The sequence below is a fragment of the Mustela nigripes genome, chromosome 9 (assembly GCF_022355385.1).
Source record: "Mustela nigripes isolate SB6536 chromosome 9, MUSNIG.SB6536, whole genome shotgun sequence".
NCBI lineage: Eukaryota > Metazoa > Chordata > Mammalia > Carnivora > Mustelidae > Mustela > Mustela nigripes.
Window position 1 is genome coordinate 22,608,522 of NC_081565.1, and position 20,638 is coordinate 22,629,159.

Here is a 20,638-nt window from a genome sequence, read left to right on the forward strand (position 1 = left end):
TTAATTAGACTGATGTGGCTCTAGTACCATGGCCGTCTATGTAAGCAAACCAAAATCTAAGCCTGTAAATGCTTCAAGGTTATAAAATCAAAACACAAAGGATAGCCAATCCCAAGAGCCAACTAGTCTTCAAGCTATAAGCAATCAATAATTTCCTTTCTTTGCTTCTGCCTTTACTCTATACAAATCTCTCCCCAAGTTCCCATCTTTGGAGCCTTGCTAACCACTTCTGATCAAGTGCTGCACCATTTGAACTGATCTTTCTTCAAACTCTTAAAATGTTTAATAGGTCTCGGTTTATCTTTTAATAATGTAAATAAATACAAGGCTTCTTTCTGGAAAAAAAAAAAGAATCTGCTGTGCTAGAATTTTCAGGACTCCTTTTTGCAAGTACATAAGTTTTTAGTATCTTCATACAGTATAAGAGGGCAAGTACAGATGGCGTTTGGGATTTAGTTTGTGTACATATTTGATTAAAATGGCTCTTTTTTTGCAAATACTCAAGTTTTTAGTATCTTTATATAGAACAAGAAGGCAAGGTACAGAGAGCGTTTGGGATTTAGTTGGTGTATCTATCTGATTAAAATGGCAGCCAGGCCACATGATTTCTAATCAGAAGATAGTTCTTTATCATAGACTGATAGAGTTTGAGCATGACTGATGTAGTTTTGAGTAGTCGTCATATAAACAGAATTCAAGAAAACAAGGCGTACCCCAACAGGTGCAATTTCTGGCTCCCAGCAGTGCACCCAGCTGGATCAAGCCAGATACTTCCAGGATGTTGGCACTGAGGAGTTCACTCCACAGAAGAAAGGAAGCACGGTCACCAGCAAATTCATTCAAAATCTAGCATTAAGCGCCTTCCAAATGCCTTTATTTCACACTACTCTTAAACGTCTATAAAGTGATCGCCTTTCTCACTTGCCTTATCCACAGGATGTGAAAATGCTAGGTTGAGGGTTAGTCATTTGACTGGCTTTTTAAGATTAACAGGATGTACTTAAATTCCCTTTGAGAAGACAAGGGGATATTATTATATATAAAAGGCAACACTGAGGTGGTTGCCAGGAGCTAGAGGGAGGAGGGAATGGGGAATTCATATCTAATGGGTACAAAGTTTTATTTTGAGATGATGAAAAAGTTCTGGAGATGCAGGGTAGGGACGGTTGCAGAACAGTACCAATGGCATCATAATGCTACAGAACTGCACTTAAAAATGGTTAAAGGAATAAATTTTGTTATGTATGTTTGACCACAATAAAAAAAAATGGATACACTAATAAAGATCTTTTTTTTTTTTTTTTTTTTTTTTAAAGCTGAGATGTGAGGGGAACATAAGCGGAAAGAAAAGAAGGGAAAAGAAGTGTTAAGAGTCTGATGAGCCCGCACTCCTACTCAGGGCTGATGGCAGGGATACTAAAGAGGAAGAATGAATTGAGGCCCTGCTCAACCCTATGTCCTTTACCCCATGCCCCATCCCCAATTGGTAAGAGGGGCCCTCCTGCACTCCTGTAAAACAATGACTGAGCACTTGAATGAGAGAGGACTGTGTGCAGTGAAGAATTTTGAAGACCCCACCCTTTAGTGAATAATGGAAATCAAGCCATCAAAAACCTAACTGCATACAAATGATCCATAAGCACATGAAAAGATACTCAGCATTATTACCCCTGGGGAATGCAAACCAAAACCACGGTGAAATGCCACCTTGCCACCCACTAGGATGGTTATAATCAAAACACAGACTAAAGCAAGTGGGGACTAGGATGTGGAAAAAGTAGACCCCTTACCCGAGACTGGGGGGTGTGTAAAATGGTGCAGCCACTTGGGAAAACAACCTGACAGTTCCTCACAAAGTGAAACATGTATTTACCACATGACCCAGCAATTCCACGCCCAGGTCCATAGCCACAACATATGAAAACACAGAAAGAGACATGGTGGAAGACAAGGCTAGAAACGAAACTGGAGTTAGGGTAAGGAAATCTGGAAAGTGAAAGAAAATACCTAAGCCTTGGTCAGTGTTCAAAAGTAAAGGAATGGAATCCAAGGGTTTTGGGTGGGGAAGTCCTTTCCCAGGCTAGGTGGTAACTAGAGAACCCGGAGCAATGACAGGGCTCACGTGGCCACACATGACCCTGCCATAATTGTATGCAGAGACAACATTTTCCCAAACTGACCACCATAGTCACTGGAGCACTCCTTAAAAATGCTAATTCCCAAACCCAGATCTTGATTTTTTTTTCAAGCCTGGAAAGCTGTATTTTTACTATTTTTTTTTTAAATATATAGCTGCAGTTTCTCAGAGTCACGCAAGTTTCAGAAAATACTGATCCATCCCTTTTCTAAAAAAACAATGTCTAGACATGCAGCAAAACACAATAAAGTATAATATAGAAGCTATTCTGAAATAAGAGTGCCCTTTTCTTCTAGTGAACAGTGGTAAGTGTCCATCGATGGATGAATAGATAAAGAAGATGCAGCCTATATATGTATATCATGGAATATTACTCAGCCATAAAAAAGGATGAGACCTTGCCGTTTGTGACAACATGGATGGACCTGGAAGGTGTTGTGCTAAGTAAAATAAGTCAGACAGAGAAAGACAAATACCATGTGATTTATGTGTATTTGTGTATTTGATTTATGTGTAATCTAAAAAACAAAACAAGTGAACAAACAAAGCAGAAACAGACCCATAAATACAGAGAACAAACTGATGGTTGCCAGAGGGAAAGGGGTGGGGGGATGGGCAAATGGTTGAAGGGGAGTGGGAGATACAGGCTTCCAGTTATGGAATGAATGTCACAGGGATAATTTATAATGAACTTAGCCATTCATCTGTTAGATGGACAGTTGGATAGATTAGGATCACTTTTCTTTTCTTTTTTTTTTTTCTTTAAGTTTACTCATTTAAACAATCTCTACATCTAACATTGGGCTTAAACTCATGACCCTGAGATCAAGAGTCACGTGCTTTTCTGACTGAGCTGGCCAGTGCCCCTACTATGTTCTTTCTTTTTTTTTTTTTTTTTTGGTCAGAGAGAGTGAGCACAGGCAGAGTGGCAGGCAGAGGCAGAGGGAGAAACAGGCTTCCCGCTGAGCAAGGAGCCCTATGTGGGACTTGATCCCAGGATGCTGGGATCATGACCTGAGCCGAAAGCAGCCGTTTAACCAACTGAGCCACCCAGGCGTCCCCTATGTTCACTTTTTTTTTTTTTTTTTTTTTTATTTTTTTTTTTTTTTATTTGACAGAGAGAGATCACAAGTGGGCAGAGAGGCAGGCAGAGAGAGAGAGAGGAGGAAGCAGGCTCCCCGCTGAGCAGACAGCCCGATGCGGGACTCGATCCCAGGACCCTGAGATCATGACCTGAGCCGAAGGCAGCGGCTTAACCCACTGAGCCACCCAGGCGCCCATTATGTTCACTTTTTAAAAGTTGTTTTCACCTGTTCTTGTTTCAAGAACTCCTTCAGCCTGTGTCTGTTCACTAGAGCACAAGGATAGTTATACTTTAGGATAGCTTCTATATTGTATCTTATTCTGTTTTGCTGCTTGATTTAAAAACAAAAGCAAATGGTGTAGACCGGTATTTTCTAAAGCTTGCATGGCTGTGAGAATCATTATCAGCAGTATAAAAAACAATAAAAATAAAAACAGCATAAGGAATATATGTATTCCTTATGCGTGTCAATGATATAGTAGGGGAGCCTGGGTGGCTCAGTGGGTTAAAGCCTCTGCCTTTGGCTCAGGTCATGATCTCAGGGTCCTGGGATCGAGCCCCGAGTCGCGCTCTCTGCTCGGCAGGGAGCCTGCTTTCTCCTCTCTCTCTGCCTGTCTCTCTGCCTACTTATGATCTCTCTCTCTCTCTCTGTCAAATAAATAAAATCTTTAAAAAAATGATATTGTAATAAGTATTGTATGGTGACAGGTGGTAGCTACCCTTATGAATAGAGCATAACATTTAGACTTGACTTGTCAAATCACTCTGTTGTGCACCTGAAACTAATGTAACCTCATTAGTCATATATGTCATTAGTCAACCAATGACATTAGTCATAAGTGACATATAGTGTCAATATGCCACTATAATGTCAATAATATGTCATTAGTCACCTGTAATGATTTAAGTCATATAAGTCAACTTACACTTCAATTTTTTAAAAAAGTGAACACAGTATACTAAGAAAACAGTGATGGGTGTGCAGAGTACTGGTTTTCCATGTCTCTGGCACTGACACTTGTGAAAAGTAGATACAAAATTCCCTGTGGATGGGAGTGTATTTGTTTCCTAGAGCTGCTCTAACAAATTACCTCAAACTTGGTGGCTTAGAAGAACAGAAATTTATTCTCTCTCAGTTTTGGGGCCAGAAGCTTAAAATCAAGGCATTGGCAGGGTTGTGCTCCCTCTGAAGGTTCTAAGGGAGCATCCTTCCCTGCCTCTTCCAGCTTCTGGTTGATTCCATGTGGTCTTGGTTTGGGCCTGCACATACCCCCATCTCATACCCCCATCTCTGTTCATGTGGCCTTCTCTTCCAGGTGTGTTTCCTCCTCTGTCTCTTATAAAGACATGTATCATTGGACTGGGTTAATCCAGGGTGATCTCACCCAGATTCTTAACTTAATTACATTGAAAAGACCCCTTTTCCAGAAAGAGGTCATATATATATATATTTTATTAACCTATAATGTATTATTTGCTTCAGGAGTACAGGTCTGTAAATCATCAGTCAAGAAAGAGGTCATATTCATAGGTACCTGGTATAGCACGTAGATATCCCTTTTTGGCAGGGAAGGAGTGGGTTCACACTTCAACCTACAACACCAAGTGATTTATTTATTTATTTATTTTTAAAAAGATTTTATTTATTTATTTGACAGAGAGAGATCACAAGTAGGCAGAGAGAGAGAGAGGAGGAAGCAGGCTCCCTGCTGAGCAGAAGGCCCGATGTGGGACTCGATCCCAGGACCCTGAGATCATGACCTGAGCCGAAGGCAGCGGCTTAACCCACTAAGCCACCCAGGCGCCCCAACACCAAGTGATTTAAAATTGTTGAGCAGACCTAAATTTAGAGGGTGTTTTTAATATAAATGTTCTTAGTTCAATGTTCCTCAGAATGGTCGATGTTTATTTATGAATGAATTTACTCCTCTGAGTCATGTATATTTTTAGAAGCATGACTTTGTCATTTAAAAATAAGATATGGTATTAAAAGGTTACATGAAGTAGAGAAAACCACATTCAGGGAATTGTGACATTGCAAAAAAATTTTTTTTGCACCATTTTCAGAAAGAAAATTTCTAAGCACTAAGAGATATGTCTATTATAAGAAGAGCAATATGGAGGATACCAGACTGTTTTAGTGATTTCTCCTGGTAGTCCCCTTGGCAAGTGTCAATGGATTAAGTTTTATTGTAATTACAGTTTTAAAGAATAAAACTTTCACAGGGCAGAAGGCAGGAAGAGCTGATATTGCAAGGATATATGAAGTAGCTATTAGAAACAGTGATAGCTGTACATATATAGATATGTGATGAGGAATCTTTAGTTAATTAATGAACATCGGGCACTTATAGATGCAGGAAAAAACAGTTCTTTAGGTTAGGTGTAAGGACAGGATGGATACATCAAGCAGTGCGGAGTGGGAACCAGAGTATGAAGCAAAGGGCAAAAAATCGTGATTCCTGCGTAATTGGGAAAACCAAAGTAGAAGTTCTAAACAGAAGTAGTTCCTTAAGTTATATCCACCAGCAGTTTCACAAATTCTTTAGTGAGAAGAGACTGGCATTCATGGAGGAACTTGATAATATTTGTAGAAATTTATGGATGTATTTAAATATACATCTATTTTGCTTAACTTTTTAAACTATATGGTGTCCATTCTTCAGAGTGGTTCAGTTCTAAAGAACTAAAAATCCTCTGTTAAACATTTCCAGCTATTCATTAAAAGAGAAGAGAAAGAGAGATAGAATGACATGTAAACCGGATAGACCCAAATACAACTTTAGTCACTATCCTGGTTCTAAGGATCCACAGCCTGATTAAGCAGCAACCTTATAAAATGGGACTTGGACAAGACTTGCTTCTATCAGAATATGCCATTTGCTTTTATAAAACAAGCTCTAGGCTTTCTGATCATTTGAATGTCTGCACTACATCTGCAGCTCTATCAGCAACACAGCTCAGAAACAAACTCTTAAGAAGATGCCAGATTCCAAAAGGGTCAATCTAAATCTATCAGCTTCATCCACCTGTCCCTCTCTGTCTAATGCAGCCATCGATGCAAACTTGTCTTTGCAGTAACAGTCAGTGAAACACTAATACACCATTGGATATATATTATTGTCTTGCAAACTCCATTAAACATAACAACATAACTATAAACAAATGAACTTTCAGTACTGGATGGTTATTATTTAGATTAGTTGACTTTTTTTTTACCGACCAGGCTACTATCCCATCTTTCATTTAATTTCACTGTGGCATTTTTGTTTGCTTTCTCTGACATTTGAAACATAGATAATACAACTCCAGCCTTCACATTACAAGGGAAAGCTTGGATACATTCATCCTGTATGTTCCTGTTAGTACAACCTCTACTAATAAATCCAGGACTGAAATATATCTAGGTATATCTCAATACAGAGAGGGACCCTACTTGGGGCACCTGATCTTGCGGTTGTGAGTTCAAGCCCCATGGGCCTAGAGCTGACTTAGAAGAAAGGGAGGACATTACCTTCTTTTTTCAAAGAAAAATTCATTAGTGGTATATATGTAGATTCTAATCACTCAATCAAAAATGTTAGAAAGTCTTCCTACTCCCAACCTCTGTCAATGGAATCATAAACAGAATTTCAAGAAGGAAGAACTATTCCTTTGTGTCTAATCTATTAATAGAGGGGAAGTCGTTGACTCTAATAAATGTTGCTATGGATTCTTTAATCTAGGCAGTGATTATAAATTCATGCATTTCATTAGAACAGTGATAATTAGGTTGATTTCCAGATGACTCATTTTGTAAACTTTTGGCCACTGGTGTTCCAGCTGGAGTGGGCCATGTGCTGCCTTCCCACTGGCATCACTGGAAGTTTTGAGTCAAGATCAAGGCTCTTTTTGCCTCTCTGACCTTTCTTCACAAGGCACAGTGGGGCCCCTGTTGCTCAGCTTGGAATGCTCAGCTTTGCTCCACTGTGCCCATGGGGTTACCATGTGCCCACAACCTATATGCAGATAGTCACCGAAGACCCTGCAACAAGCCATTGTAATTCATCTCTTGGATTCTACCTTTCAGGTAGCTTCCTAACCTAGATGCCAAACTTCAGAAAATCTTATGTCTGGCTGACTCACTGCAGCTCCAGTGAGCAGAGAAAGAATCCCAGCAGAGTTGAGGGGCCGTGCCCTTTTGGCTCCCAGCAGTCTGCCAGGGGCTCGTTTTCCAGAGGGGTGTACTTCTTTGAGAACCGAACTAAAGAAGACATCTCTTACCTTGACAGTCATGTCTGCGCTGGATGTTTCTGTGGCATCTGAGGCTGCCTCGTCTCCCTTTAGCAGTATACTCTCCCACCCGACCCCTGAAAAAAGCAAAAACAAAAACAAAAGTACATTCAGCTGGCATGGATAGACACCTAAGTGACATTTTGCAGATTCCAATCCCATATGTGTTATAAAGGAAACCAATGTCGCTCCACAGTTTCCCCTGCAGGGCAGTTACTGGGAAAGCATCCTTGGAGAAGTGTGGCCAGTCAATACCTCCTTTGTTTCTACCTCACCTCCAATTTTGGAGTCCATTGTCTAAGTCCTGTAACTTCCAGACAGTTCCATTCCCAGGCCAGAGTGGAGAAGAAGTTGGAATGAATTCTCTTCCAGAATCCAGTCCTCATCGTGAGGTCTTACTGGGGGCTTAAAGTGAATTCCAGGACGCAGAAACACAGACATCTGAATCTATTCAACACCCAGTAGAACTGATTCCAGATTATTCACTGCCCTAGATTCCACATACATACTGGAAATGACAGAGAGTTTATGTTCACTTTGAAAATCTATATATGTTTTCTCTCCAAGTCTTGATAAATGTTAGTGTTCTTTTTTTCTTAAGCTACCAGATGATCTCCAAGAATAGACACATGGCAAGAGACAAGGTTTTGCTCTCTTCACCTCAAAAAGGAGATCAGGGGTTGGTGTTCAGATATACCCACGAACACAATGTAGCCAAACTACACTGGGTCAGATGCAATTATATGAGTGAATTAAGGGGGGATGGTCTGTATTAGAGTAATGACAAGTATATTTGTAGAAACACATTTATTGCAGATAAAGTCATCTTCTTAAAAGCTAAAAAAGGAATACTTAGTAAAGTTTTTTTTTTCTTTCTTTCTTTGACAGAGAGAGATCACAAGTAGGCAGAGAGGCAGGCAGAGAGAGGGGGAAGCAGGCTCCCTGCCGAGCAGAAAGCCCGATGTGGGACTTGATCCCAGGACCCTGAGATCATGACCTGAGCTGAAGGCTGAGGCCCAGCCCACTGAGCCACCCAGGAGCCCCCTTAGTAAAGTTTTTAAGGGCCAACTTAACCAGTAGATACAAATTTTGTAATTGGTATAACAGCTGCTTGCTGAGATACAGGAATGCTCAGAGCCTAAAGCATTAAAGAGATTGTTTTCTTTAATAGGTTAAAATTCGCTGTGTAATATTTGCTTCCATTGTTGATTTCCTTAACAAATAATTTTGTCTAAGGATAACTCAAGGACAGCATTCATTCTGGACTTGTGTGATTAGCTCAAATTAAAAACTTTCAATTATCTAGCATTACGTTAAGTGAGGATTAGCAAACATGTTCTGTGCCACACAGTAAATATTTTAAGCTTTGTGGTCATGCCATTTCTGTTGTAACTTCTCAAGCTGCCATTGTAGAGCAAAACACACAACCCATAAACAGCCAACAGGCAACATTCAAAACAAATGGGCATGGCTGAGTTCCAATAAAACTTTATTTACAAAAACAGGCACCAGGCCAGATTTGGCCCATAAGATCCTCTAAACCAGATGGATAGTGATTAATGTGGCACCACACTGTGAATGTATTTAATGCACAGAACCACATACTTAAAAATGGTTACAATGCAAACTTTACATTATATATATTTTACCACAATAAAAAAAACATTTTGCTAAGCAATATTCAGAATTTCAATTTAACTGATTCTATAATCACCCAATGAGTTGCTATACCATTACTTGCTTAACTATTTCTAAAATGTTGGATATTTGGGTCATTTTTAATTTCTCATCAGTATAGGTAATGCTAAAAGGAATACCTCTTTGTCTAAAATGCTTTTCTTATGAATAATCTCCCTCAAAGGGACTCCTAAGCAAAAAGTATGCGTACTTATAAGGGTAATGGCATGTGTTCCCATTCCACTTTGTAAAACAATGATGCCAATCTTACAACCACCAACAATGCATGATGTAATCATTTTGATATCACCATAACTCGCTTGGTAGTGTTATCAGTAAATAATTTGTATGGTGATAGGAACTGATGTCTTAAGCAAGTTGTAGGTACATAAAATATTCACTATAGTATTCCATATACTTCCGTGTATGGTATTGTAATGATTTTTGTGTCAAATCTGTATTAATGTCATAAAAATTATATAGTAATTTTTTAAAAAGTTACTTTACCAGCTTCTGTTCTAAATCAAGAAAGCAGAGACATGTACAAGAAAGATTGTTAGACTCCAGCATTTCTGTAAAGACCAAATGGACAAACCAGATGGTGAAAGAGAAACAATTTTTGCATGATGCATTTAAGAAACTAATAGGACATTAATTCAATTTTAATATTTTAGCATCCATTACATTATTTTATATTCTGGATCCCTGAGACCCTCATTGTACAGGACATATGCACAATGGATTATTCAAGTTCCATGCACTCAATGTATTGCAAGGTGCAAATAGTTGTTTCTAACTAGGTTGTAGTAACTGGGTCAGTTTGGTGAGCTGCCCTACAGTTTCTTCTAGAGAAATTGCTACAAGGAGGTTGTCAGCTTTTTCTTAAATGCAAGTTTCTGGGAGAGATATCTTTGCTCCTCCATGAATGGATTACTTCCCTGACACATCTTGCATTCAACAGACTAGTAGTCCCTCTTGGTTTAAGGCACTGCTGGCCCCTGTTGGATCTGGCTGGCAGAGAGACACAGACATTGGGCCTAATGGACAATTATCTGATACTTACTTTATGGAGTAGTTTGAATTATCATTCAGCAAATATTCATTCTCCTCCTTTCCCTCTGTAGGAGAAATTTTCTTCCCTGCCCCTCAGATGTTTCCTCTGGCCAGTGCGAGGTTAGTGGACAAAAGGCAATCAAAGGTTTGAAATGGGCTTGTGTGGTGATGCTTGCCCTCCTGCATTTCTGCTATAGCATGAGGAGGACATGCTCCAGTTGGTCTGCAAGGGACTGGGGAGCGGACCTGCGCCCCATCAGCACCTTGGAGCCAAGCCAAGTCTTGATCAGTCAATCCCTAGCCCAGCTGCACATGTACGACAATAAAAGACATTGAATTTGAAAATGATATAGGTTAAGAAGCATTATTGTAATAGTAACTAATAGATACAATACCTAAACAAAATTGTACATGAAAGTCATTTTGGATAAAGCACATTTATCTTTGTTCAAATGCAAATGAACACCTTTGCTGCAAAGAAATTTCAGTTACAAGTATTGATATATCTATATTTCTCTTTCTATATCTAGCTTCTTTCTATATCTATCTTTTGCTTGCTTGCTTGCTTTCTTCTCTATTTTTTTTTTTTTTTTTTTAAGTAAGCTCTGTGCCCAGCGGTGGCACTTGAACTCTCTCAACCCTGAGGTCAGGAGTTGCATGTGCTAACGACTGAGCCAGCCAGGTTCCCCCATATCTCTCCATGTTATGCCATGTGAGGAACAATATTTTCTCTACTATGATCCTTTCATAAGCAATCCAATCTTTACTAATGGATATATGGCCCTAAGAGACATGAAACATAAATATATATGTATTCTCAAAATTTTAGCCTACAACCAAGAATACACCTTTTTTGTTTGTTTCTAAGTAATCTCTATACCCAGTGTGGGTATACACTGAGATCAAGAGTTGTGTGCTCTACCAACTGAACCAGACACGCAACTTAATGATAAGTTGTAAGGACAGGAAAATGTTATTTTAAAAGCTAGAGACAAAATTCCTTCCAGGGAGAAAACTGAGTTTTGGATAGGATGGGCCCCATGCCATGGAAGTAGGAGGGAAAGGAAGAAGTCTATTCAAAAAAGGAGAGAAACTGAAAGAAGCTGGGATGAGAACTGGCTAAGAAATCTCCGAGGGCAACAAAAAGGACTCTCGAGAACCATGACGTTTAAACATCGATTTTAAATTTTTTGTCATGCTGTCTCATCCCATAATGCTCCCCTCAGTCTCATACCTTGAGTGAAGATCTCTTCTACACAATTATCTTGTGTTGGTGTGGTTTGGTGGAAACAGAATGAGGACCTCAGGCTGGAGAGAAGAGAATGGCAGGTGCACAGAGGAGCTCCCTGCAAAAGTGGGATCTGAGGAGGACATGATGATAAGAATCTGGGACAGGGTATTAGACCCGAATATACACGACAGAGCCATGGGTCGGTTTCATCTGAACACCAAAGGGCAGCAGACCCTCTCACCCTGAGGACTTGGAGAAGCAAGAAGACCTACACTTCTAATAAGAAGAATAATAACCTTCTCACTAGGTTGTAGAATGTAGAAAATATGACTTTTATTTCCGCAATGGTGATTTCCATACCACCAACGTGTAAATGCCTTGTACCCCAAGTAGGCAGGGGAATAGCTTAGAATGCTCATTTGTCATTCTTCCACTCTAGGATTTTATCAATGACTATCAACCTCTCCTTTCATGTCTACGTTCCTGAGATGAATTTCCACTCAGCTAAGATCAATATTTATAGCAATAGCACAAATATTTAACAGGTCACATGTATAATTGCAAAAGAACACATTCCAGACTGACGTATTTCTATTATTAGTCAGTTGTGTAAGCACGGTCACCTCTGATTTCAGGGAAAGAACCCATATAAAGAATTTGACCTAAGAATTTTGATAATTTATATATATATATACATATATGTATATGTATATATATATATATTCATACACACACACTACTTTACATATTATATTTCTATACACTCTCCATCCAAATAACGTTTTCTCTCTCTCTTTTTAAAAAAGATTTTATTTATTTAACAGACAGAGATCACAAGTAGGCAGAGAAGCAGGCAGAGAGAGAGGAGGAAGCAGGCTCCCTGCTGAGCAGAGAGCCTGATGCAGGGCTCGATCCCAAGACCCTGGGATCATGACCTGAGCCGAAGGCAGAGTCTTTAACCCACTGAGTCACCCAGGCGCCCCTAACCTTTTTTCTCTTATATTCCCTTTCCCTTTGCTTAAACTCTTTTATTTATAATTTCTCAAAGAAGAGAGAACATATTTTTATATTATTTCTATAATCCCTAGATTAAAATAACATCTTTCTCCCAGAACAGAACAGGTTTGCATTTCACAGTAGTGGGAAAAATTGAGACCTGTCTACTTATAGCTGATGTATGCTTTTAAGGCCCCCATCAGGGACAGTTATACAAAAATCTTTCCGGAATAAGTAAAATCAGCCAACCAATTGTTGCTTTTTATACATCTCCTCGCTTAGCCACACAGTCAGATGAAGAAATCCATGAGCCAGAGCTTCCAGTTCCTTAGCACTCACATGTCTGGTCTCCATGCACAAGATGCACTCTACTAACTGGCATGGCCCTTCTCTTTGATTTCTTTGGGAATAACACATGTGTGGTTGACAGGGAAGAGCAAGCAGAAAGAGGCTGAGCTCTGGGCCTGACTGGAGAAGCCAAGGGCACCCATGAGCACCAACAAGGTGAGGGATGTGGGCTGATGGGAGGGTAGCTCTAAGGGCTTGAGTATAGTAACCTGTAGACAACATGGCTTTTTTGTTTGAGCAAAGGGAGACAGAACTAGTCTGAGCAAAGAATGGGATGAGCTGCTAAGAAGGCTTGTTGGGGAAGCAACCAGTGGCACTGCAGAAAACGCTGGGTGATTTCCTTATCTCTGATTCTGGTTAGTACTACAAAATAGACTAAAGTGAAAACACAAGGTCAGAGACCTAGAGGGAGAGGGTAGCACTGTACCAAAGGGTGCTAGCTAACCCTAGATCTCCTGGGACCATTGTGTGTTGCTAGATAAAAGCAGAGTAAGAAAGAAAGGCAAGTCTATATGGACCCTTGGGCGCAAGAGAGTGGATCTTTGCTCTAGCTCATCTGTCAACACAGATTTTAGATAGATTGTTGGACAAAGTGGGTCATTAGTGCTGCTCACCAAGTATTTCCAATTCTTTCCTCTTGAGGACACATAACAGAATTTCACTTCCTGGCCTCCTTGGAATTGGTGGTCCTGTGATGAGTTCTGGCTGATGAGTGTGGGCAGCAGTGGCATCTATCACTTCTAGGCTGGAGCATGTAATTGATGGAAGGCACTCCAGAGCGCCTCTCCACTACCACGGTGAATGGTAATGTTTCAGAGAGTGGGATTCTGTTGGCCTGAGTCCCAGGGTGAGGGTAACCCAAGGCAGAGATGCAGCCAACCCACAGTGGCCATGTAGGATGAGTGAGAACTAAACCTTTGTTGTTTTAAGACATGGGAATTGAGAGTTGTTCATTATAGTAGCGGAACCTAGCCCAGCCTAAGGAGAGGAGGGAGCCCTTCCAGACTTGCCTTTCCCATCAACCTCCAGTTCTTTGGATAGAGTTCTTTAGGTAAATCTGTGTTCTATTCCCTAAATCACTCCTGCCATTTGAATTTTGCCTCCAAAACAAGGCTATGATGATCTATACTTTCTACTGTTTTGGAGCCTCCCTGTTTCCATTATTCCCAGTGCTTATTGCATAGGTTAGTCGCATCTCATGAAGGATTTATGGCCTAAAGACAAAAGACCTCATCCTGCATAGTCACGGCTGCTCTTGAAAATTCCTTAAATCTTCCATCCCGTCCAAAATAGCACCGTACTTCAGAAAACCCAACAGAGCCACAGTTTGTTCCAGCTTTGGAACAGACCATTTCCTTTGTTAAGTACCAGACGATGCTGTTGGCTTGGGCTAAGGATCATGTTGTACAAAAAATTCAGATCTGGAAACTGTAGAATTTCTCAGGCTTTGGAGATGCGCACACTGGAGATAGAAGGAGAGACCAGCTATGGGACAGCAGATTAACACCGGCATTGTCATCCTCGTGCCAGAGGGTATCATTCAGAGTGCTTTTGGCTGCATGTAATAGAAAGCCTACTTAACAGATGACTAACAGAGGATTGAGTGACTCATGGAACAAGAAGTCTCAAGGTAGTGTGGCACCAGAGGTGGTTGATGGATCCAATGGCTCTATGGCCTTAGGGCCTCTTAGTCCCAGTTTGACTTCTCTGCCATTCTCTTGAATTTTCTTCCATGGTCCCAAGGTGGACATAGCATTTCCATGTGTCATGAAAACATCCAGAGGCAGGAAAAGGGAGGAGTAAATACACTTCCACCAAGGCACCCTGGCCTACACACCTAAAGTCTCACTCAAACACAGCATTAGTCGATCTCTAAGCCAATTGTAGAAAAAGCAAATGGAATCCTCAAAATCGGCTTGGGGCTAATTAATCAAGATTTACCCCCTGGGTCAGCGTTCTCTTAGCACACAGCCCTTTGGAGGATGAACAAAGGAACAAAATTGGGATCTTGGCCAGCAAGAAAGAAGGAGACAGGTTGATGGCTATCAGACAAGCAAATAGCAGGGTCTGACAGGCAGGCACATAGATTGGAATGTCAGCAGAATTCCTGATACTTTTTAAATGTACTTTTCTATTATATTTTAGCTAGAAATATACACAAGAATTCACAGAAGTTAAATACACAGGTGATGCCAGTGCTCAGCATTGCTTTCTGATGCCAGCTCCAGCGTGAGGTGTCCAGAGTGACATCACCACCTGCTCCCTCCATAGTGAACTCATAGCCCTGATCTTTAGCCCCACTTGTTGGGCAGGGAAAGCCCTTAGGTGTGTCTGGCTGACAGCAATGGCTCATCAATGATGCCTGAGAGGGACCTTATCAACTAGCTTGTAAGCGCTTGTGGGCAGGGACTTAGCCTGATACCCAGTTAGCCTCCCCAAATATCGGTTAAATAAGAAGTGTGAGTTTTGGACAGCCAGGTTGGAAGGATCAGAGCTTCAGAATGGGGCAGGGGGTGAGAGTGCTCCAATGAGGTTGGGGGACGCTGAAGGGCAGGGTGTGGAGGGCATTAGAAATAGCACCAGAGCTGTGCTAATTTACACTAGATGCTAAAGAAACAAACAGGTTGTCATTGGTCCCATTCTTCCAAGCCAGGCAAGGCCTGGTGGCCCTAGGCACTTGTTGGCAAATACAGAGATGGGGAGGATGTGAAGGTGTAGTCACTGTAAGGACCTACTTAGCAAGAGGCTTTCATTAAAGTTAAACTGTCCCTGCTCCCCTTCCCCCAGGGGATTCACTTAAAACAAGTCCCAGAAACCAGCTCCAGGTAACAAAGCCCAGATACAAGGGTGGGTCAAGCCAGGTAGAGGCATCCAATCAGTGAGGGGATGCATACTGTCTCCCTGGTTACCAAGGAGTATGGGCCCCGCCTTTTGGGAGACTTTTGGGCGCCAATCCTAACCAAGGTGTGATAGGCTAAATCAAATGTCTACTAGGGTAACTCAATTGGTCACCTAGCACCTACTACAATTATAACTCAATAGGTCACCTAGCATCACTGTGGAGTTTCCTGTGTGTGTTACAACCTCATTGGTCACCTGCGCGTGGCCAGGCCTGGCCACATGGCCTTTGCCCTTAAAAGCTAGACTGTGAAACAGAGAAGGGTCAACCTCTCTTTTAAGAGGTGTGTCCCCAAACGTTTGGTTAGATTCTTGATGCTTGGCGCAAAATAAAGCTTTGCTTGACCTTCGCTTTATATCAGTCTTGTTCCTTTAATCATGGACCCATTATTGGGGCATAACAGTCACCAGCCATAAAACATCTGGGTGGTAGGACTCTGGCATTCTGAGTAATCTCTACACCCAATGTGGGGTTTGAACTTACAACCCTGAGATCAAGAGTTGAACACTCCACCGAATGAGCTAGCCAGGCTCCCTAAGGACTCTTTGAGTACTATGAAGACAGGGCCATCCATTCACCAGCCCCACCCAGTCCCACTTCATCTCACTCAGCACAGTGAGGGCCGATGTGTAGCAGGGGCTCATTCAATGTTCCCCAAATTGAATTGGAGTTGGAAGTGGCCTGAAGCCAACTGAGCTGCTTTCTCATCAGGATAGAAAGCTCCTCTACTATGTCCTCAGCCTCCATGTGGTAAGGGAGATGCCCTCTTTTCCTGGGTACCTTCCTTACCACCAACCAAGGTCATGTTCATTGGACAGCTGGAATGTCTTAAGAATAGCTGAGCAATAGCAGATTGGGGAAAATAGAGCCCAGATGAGGACCTATATCACCTGATTTAAAGGAGAGAACAGAGGACCCAGTAGACCCCCAACTGCTAGGAGATTGTCCCTTTCATTTGTGGGGACTTTGGTGGATGGAGTCTGCTCAGATGTGGCCAACCTTCCTACCCATCCTGGCTATTCTCCTCCCTGCCACACCTCTGCCTCAGCCCTCATCAACTTACTGACCCACACATAGCTTGGAACTTCAAGAGAGTCTAGAACCTAGCTTTTCATGTTTTTTCAGAGAGAACGGAGACCTCAGTCAGAAACGAGTGGCCAGGGTCCCCCAGAAAGTCCCAGCTGAGCTGGGCCGAGAAAAGACAAGATTGCCTGATTTCCTAGACCAGGGTTCTTCCTGGGGCCCAAACTGGGTCAACCCCATTTTACAAACAAAAGATCGGCCCACTGTGAAAGTATTTTTCCTGATCACAGTGAAAAAGATAGGGCTAGGGCCTGGATCCCACTTCTTCCTTCTTCTCCCACGCCTCTGCATAGAGTGTCTTGGAACAGAGACTCACACAGGTATTTCTCTTCTTGTAACTGTCTTTGGCTATCCTTGGGCTTTAAAAAACCTCGCTTGGTTCTTGAAGGCGTTCTCAGAAGGGTGGTCATTAAAACTTAGCGGAACTTCAGAACAATGATTTGCTTTTAAACATTTGGCTTTGGGAAACCCCACCCAAGGATAAGCCGATGGGGCCTGCTTCCTCTGAAGGGAAAGCCCTGCCAGGGGCTGGAGGAGCAAGGCAGGATGTGGCCCCAGCTCAGCCCAGACTGCTCCAGGTGGCAGCTCATCCTTGAACCTGAGCCCCAGCTTTCTCTTTCACAGGACAGATGGAAGGGCTAGGCCCCCGGGCCTCCTGAAGCAATGGCAGCAAGGGCAATTTCCCCTCACTTGGTTCCTCTCCCTGAGAAGAGCCCATCGTGAAAGAAAAGGTCCACCTCTTGGATGACAAATTATTTTCCTCAAACTCACCCAGAGGTTAATGACCTCTTTCCCTACCTGTACATTCCTGGGTAAGTGATGTCTATCTAGGTGCTTCTCAGGGGACGATGTTCAGGTTGCTCAAAGATGCACAAAGAAAAACCTCCGTATCTTGCCAAGTGTGCCCCCCAAGGCTTCTTGACCCCGGTGCTGTCCTCCAACATGGATACAATAAAAGTAGTTGTGACCACTAAACTGTCCTGGGGATGCACTGTGGGTCAAAGGCTTTGTCTTTATGTATAACTTTGCAATCAATCCTCAGAGAGTACAGGTACATGAGGCAGATATAATACTATTCCCACATCACAAATGAGAAAATTGAGGGTCAAAGACTTGAAACTGAGCTATGAAGTGATGGAACCCATACTTAATCCAAGTGCTCTTACCTCAGAGGCTATTTTTTTTAACCAGTACATTATATTACCACCCAAAAGGTTAGTATTTCTTTCATTTTCAGAGATAGGAGAACAGGAAACTTGAGGACATACTGAAAACAATCAAGATTCACAGAGGGAAAATGGTCTTCCTGAAGGTTCTGGTTCAAGCTAACAAAGCACACATCAAATAAAGGTTTTTATGGTGGGGTCCTGAGAAAAATATATAGCCGGGCACCAAACCCAATCCCACACAATTCAGCAAACATTTACGAAGAGTTTACAGAACCTCTCTGGGGCAGCTAGGATGGGTGGTTCTCCTTTCATGCAGGAAGAGATTTGGGCTTGGTCCTGTGGGATCCCACACAACCTAATTCTGCAGAGGGTGACCTGAGCAGCAGAACTTTTGAAAAATGGACAATGGACAATGAAAGCACCTAGTGCCTCTTGAGTGTCACCTTGGGTTTTAACAGCCCAGGAAATACCCTGAGAAGAACTTTGAGTGATTGAAGAGGCAATCACGCATAGGAAAAGAGGTGAAGACTTAAGAGTTACAGAAGCTGGAAAATAATTTTCTGATTCCACCTGACTCTCTCCCTACAAGCATGGGGTAAGAAGGAAGAACAATAATAATAGCAGCGATCAGCTCTCGAGTGCTTATTATGTGCTCTTCATTGTGGTATATTTAACATATATTATCACACTAATAGTCCAAAGTTCCAAGTGAAGTAGGCACTATTTTTAATCCTCACTCTCCAGAATGCAAACAGGAGTCTTGGAGAGGTAAATAATTTGCCCAAGAACACAAAGAAGCAGACCTGTGATTTGGAGAAGGCTCTCCAAGTTCAGTGCTCATGCTGCAATATGCTGTTACTAATCACCTATGCTAACCAAGGTGCCCTTGGTGAGAGGGGCAAGAAGGAACAACCCTCCTGAGACTGAGAAGGTATGCACACACATGAATGTGCCTGTCACATCCATATACTCTGTATATGCACATGCATACACACACATGCAGACCCATGTAGGTGCTCATGCATAACCCATGCCCAAACGCATATGGGCATGCACACATGTGCATGTCTGGGCAGGAAGCTGCAAAGTTTTCAGCAAGCAATGTACAATGAGGAGTCTTGGACCTCCCTTTAAGAGAGCCTTTATCTCTCATAGCATCCGAGAGTGAGTTGAGAAACTGGGTGTTTCGTCTCCTGGTCTACCATCAAAGGTGAACTTTAAGCATCCCTCATAATGTAAGGGGATGGCAAATTTCAACTACTTGAAAACTACATGAAAATGAGAGCAAAGAAGGATTATGATACAGTGCTTAAAATGAATTTAATGAGACTCTGAGGCCCAAACCAATTTTAAAAATGGTTTGTTTTAGCTGACCTGAATCAGTACTCAGAAATTAAAGCCTTTTTAGGCAACCATGATACTTGCAACAAACTCAAAGGAGTGCTCACAAATAAGTTCCCTACTCAAAGGTTAGAGAACTAACAATTTAAAATCTGGTTTACTTGCAAATTAATCTACAGATATTATCATTCAGAGGGTCTTCTCCCTAAGTCCAATAAGAGATTCTGTTATAATCTCTATAACATCCTAATTATTATTTTTGCCAACCTGATTTTATTAGGCTGGAAATTATTTGATTTTTCAGCTCCTAAATAATGTGATATAAAATTAAATAAAAACCCAAGCCACCATCTTGGATTTAGTTTCCATGCAGAGGAGATGTATATTAATAACTACGACAGCCAGTGATGACCAGGGCATGTTCAAGGTCTTTGGGCTCTTTGGAGGGTCAACCACCCAACTGGTATGCTGTGACTTTGTCTCTCTTGGCTGTGAATAGTACCATTGGAATGAAGGCATAGTGGAGCATGACTCTTGGAGATATGAAGAAGTTAGTCTCGCTTACGTCTTTCCCACCAGATCCCTCCCCTCCAACCCCACTGCATGTGCACCAGTTCAGGCCCTGCAAGGTTCCCCCAACTCAGATCTGTCTGCTATATCAACACCATTGTTATTTTTCAGAAACGTAATTGTCATATCACTCCCCACCCCAACCTCCCTCCTTGTATTTCTGCTGTTTGCCATGCATGTGCTTGGGCTGAAAAGACCCAGTCCGGGTACTCAGGGAGCTGGCCATTTGGGAGGAGGAGGTTTTCTCTTTGGGCAATCTGATTGCCAGCACCACTCCTTTCCTCACTGAATGGGGCCTTCCGATGTTACATTTCCGCCCTGAGTTCTGGGCGTCCTGCCAGCAGAGCTTCCTCTCCTCCCCTTGGGGGGCTGTGGTGGTATCAGATGACCTGTGGGAGTTCACCCATTCAAAAAACCCACTTGAATCAAGTAGAAGTGCCTAAGAGAGAATATTTATAAAAAAGAGTCCCCTGAAAAGTTCAGAGAAGTTCTTAGGATGCTCATCAGCCCAGAAGTTAGGAGTGATGACCCTTCAGGCTTGCAGGTATGCTTTGTTTCATCTGCAAGGCATTGCTGTTGTTTTAATTTTTTTTAAGTTTGTGTGTTTAACTTATTCCAACATGGGGCTCCAGCTCACAACCCCAAGATTAAGAGTCATGTGTTCTTGTGACTAAGCCAGTCAGGAGTACCAACACTGTTTTTGTTTTAAATGACTTAGTTATCTTCATTCATTCATTTTATTTTTTTTTAAAGATTTTATTTATTTATTTGACAGAGA

At 41.8% G+C, this 20,638-nt stretch overlaps 1 protein-coding gene across 3 annotated transcripts in view; it reads right to left on the reverse strand.

Moving 5' to 3' along the window:
• Positions 1-20,638, reverse strand: part of PALM2AKAP2 (PALM2 and AKAP2 fusion) — a 446,352-nt gene that overhangs the window by 123,226 nt on the left and 302,488 nt on the right. For all 3 annotated transcript variants that reach the window (XM_059411096.1, XM_059411097.1, XM_059411099.1), the window contains exon 8: positions 7,485-7,570. In XM_059411096.1, coding sequence (XP_059267079.1) covers positions 7,485-7,570 — 86 coding nt within the window. The remainder of the gene's footprint in view (positions 1-7,484; positions 7,571-20,638) is intronic.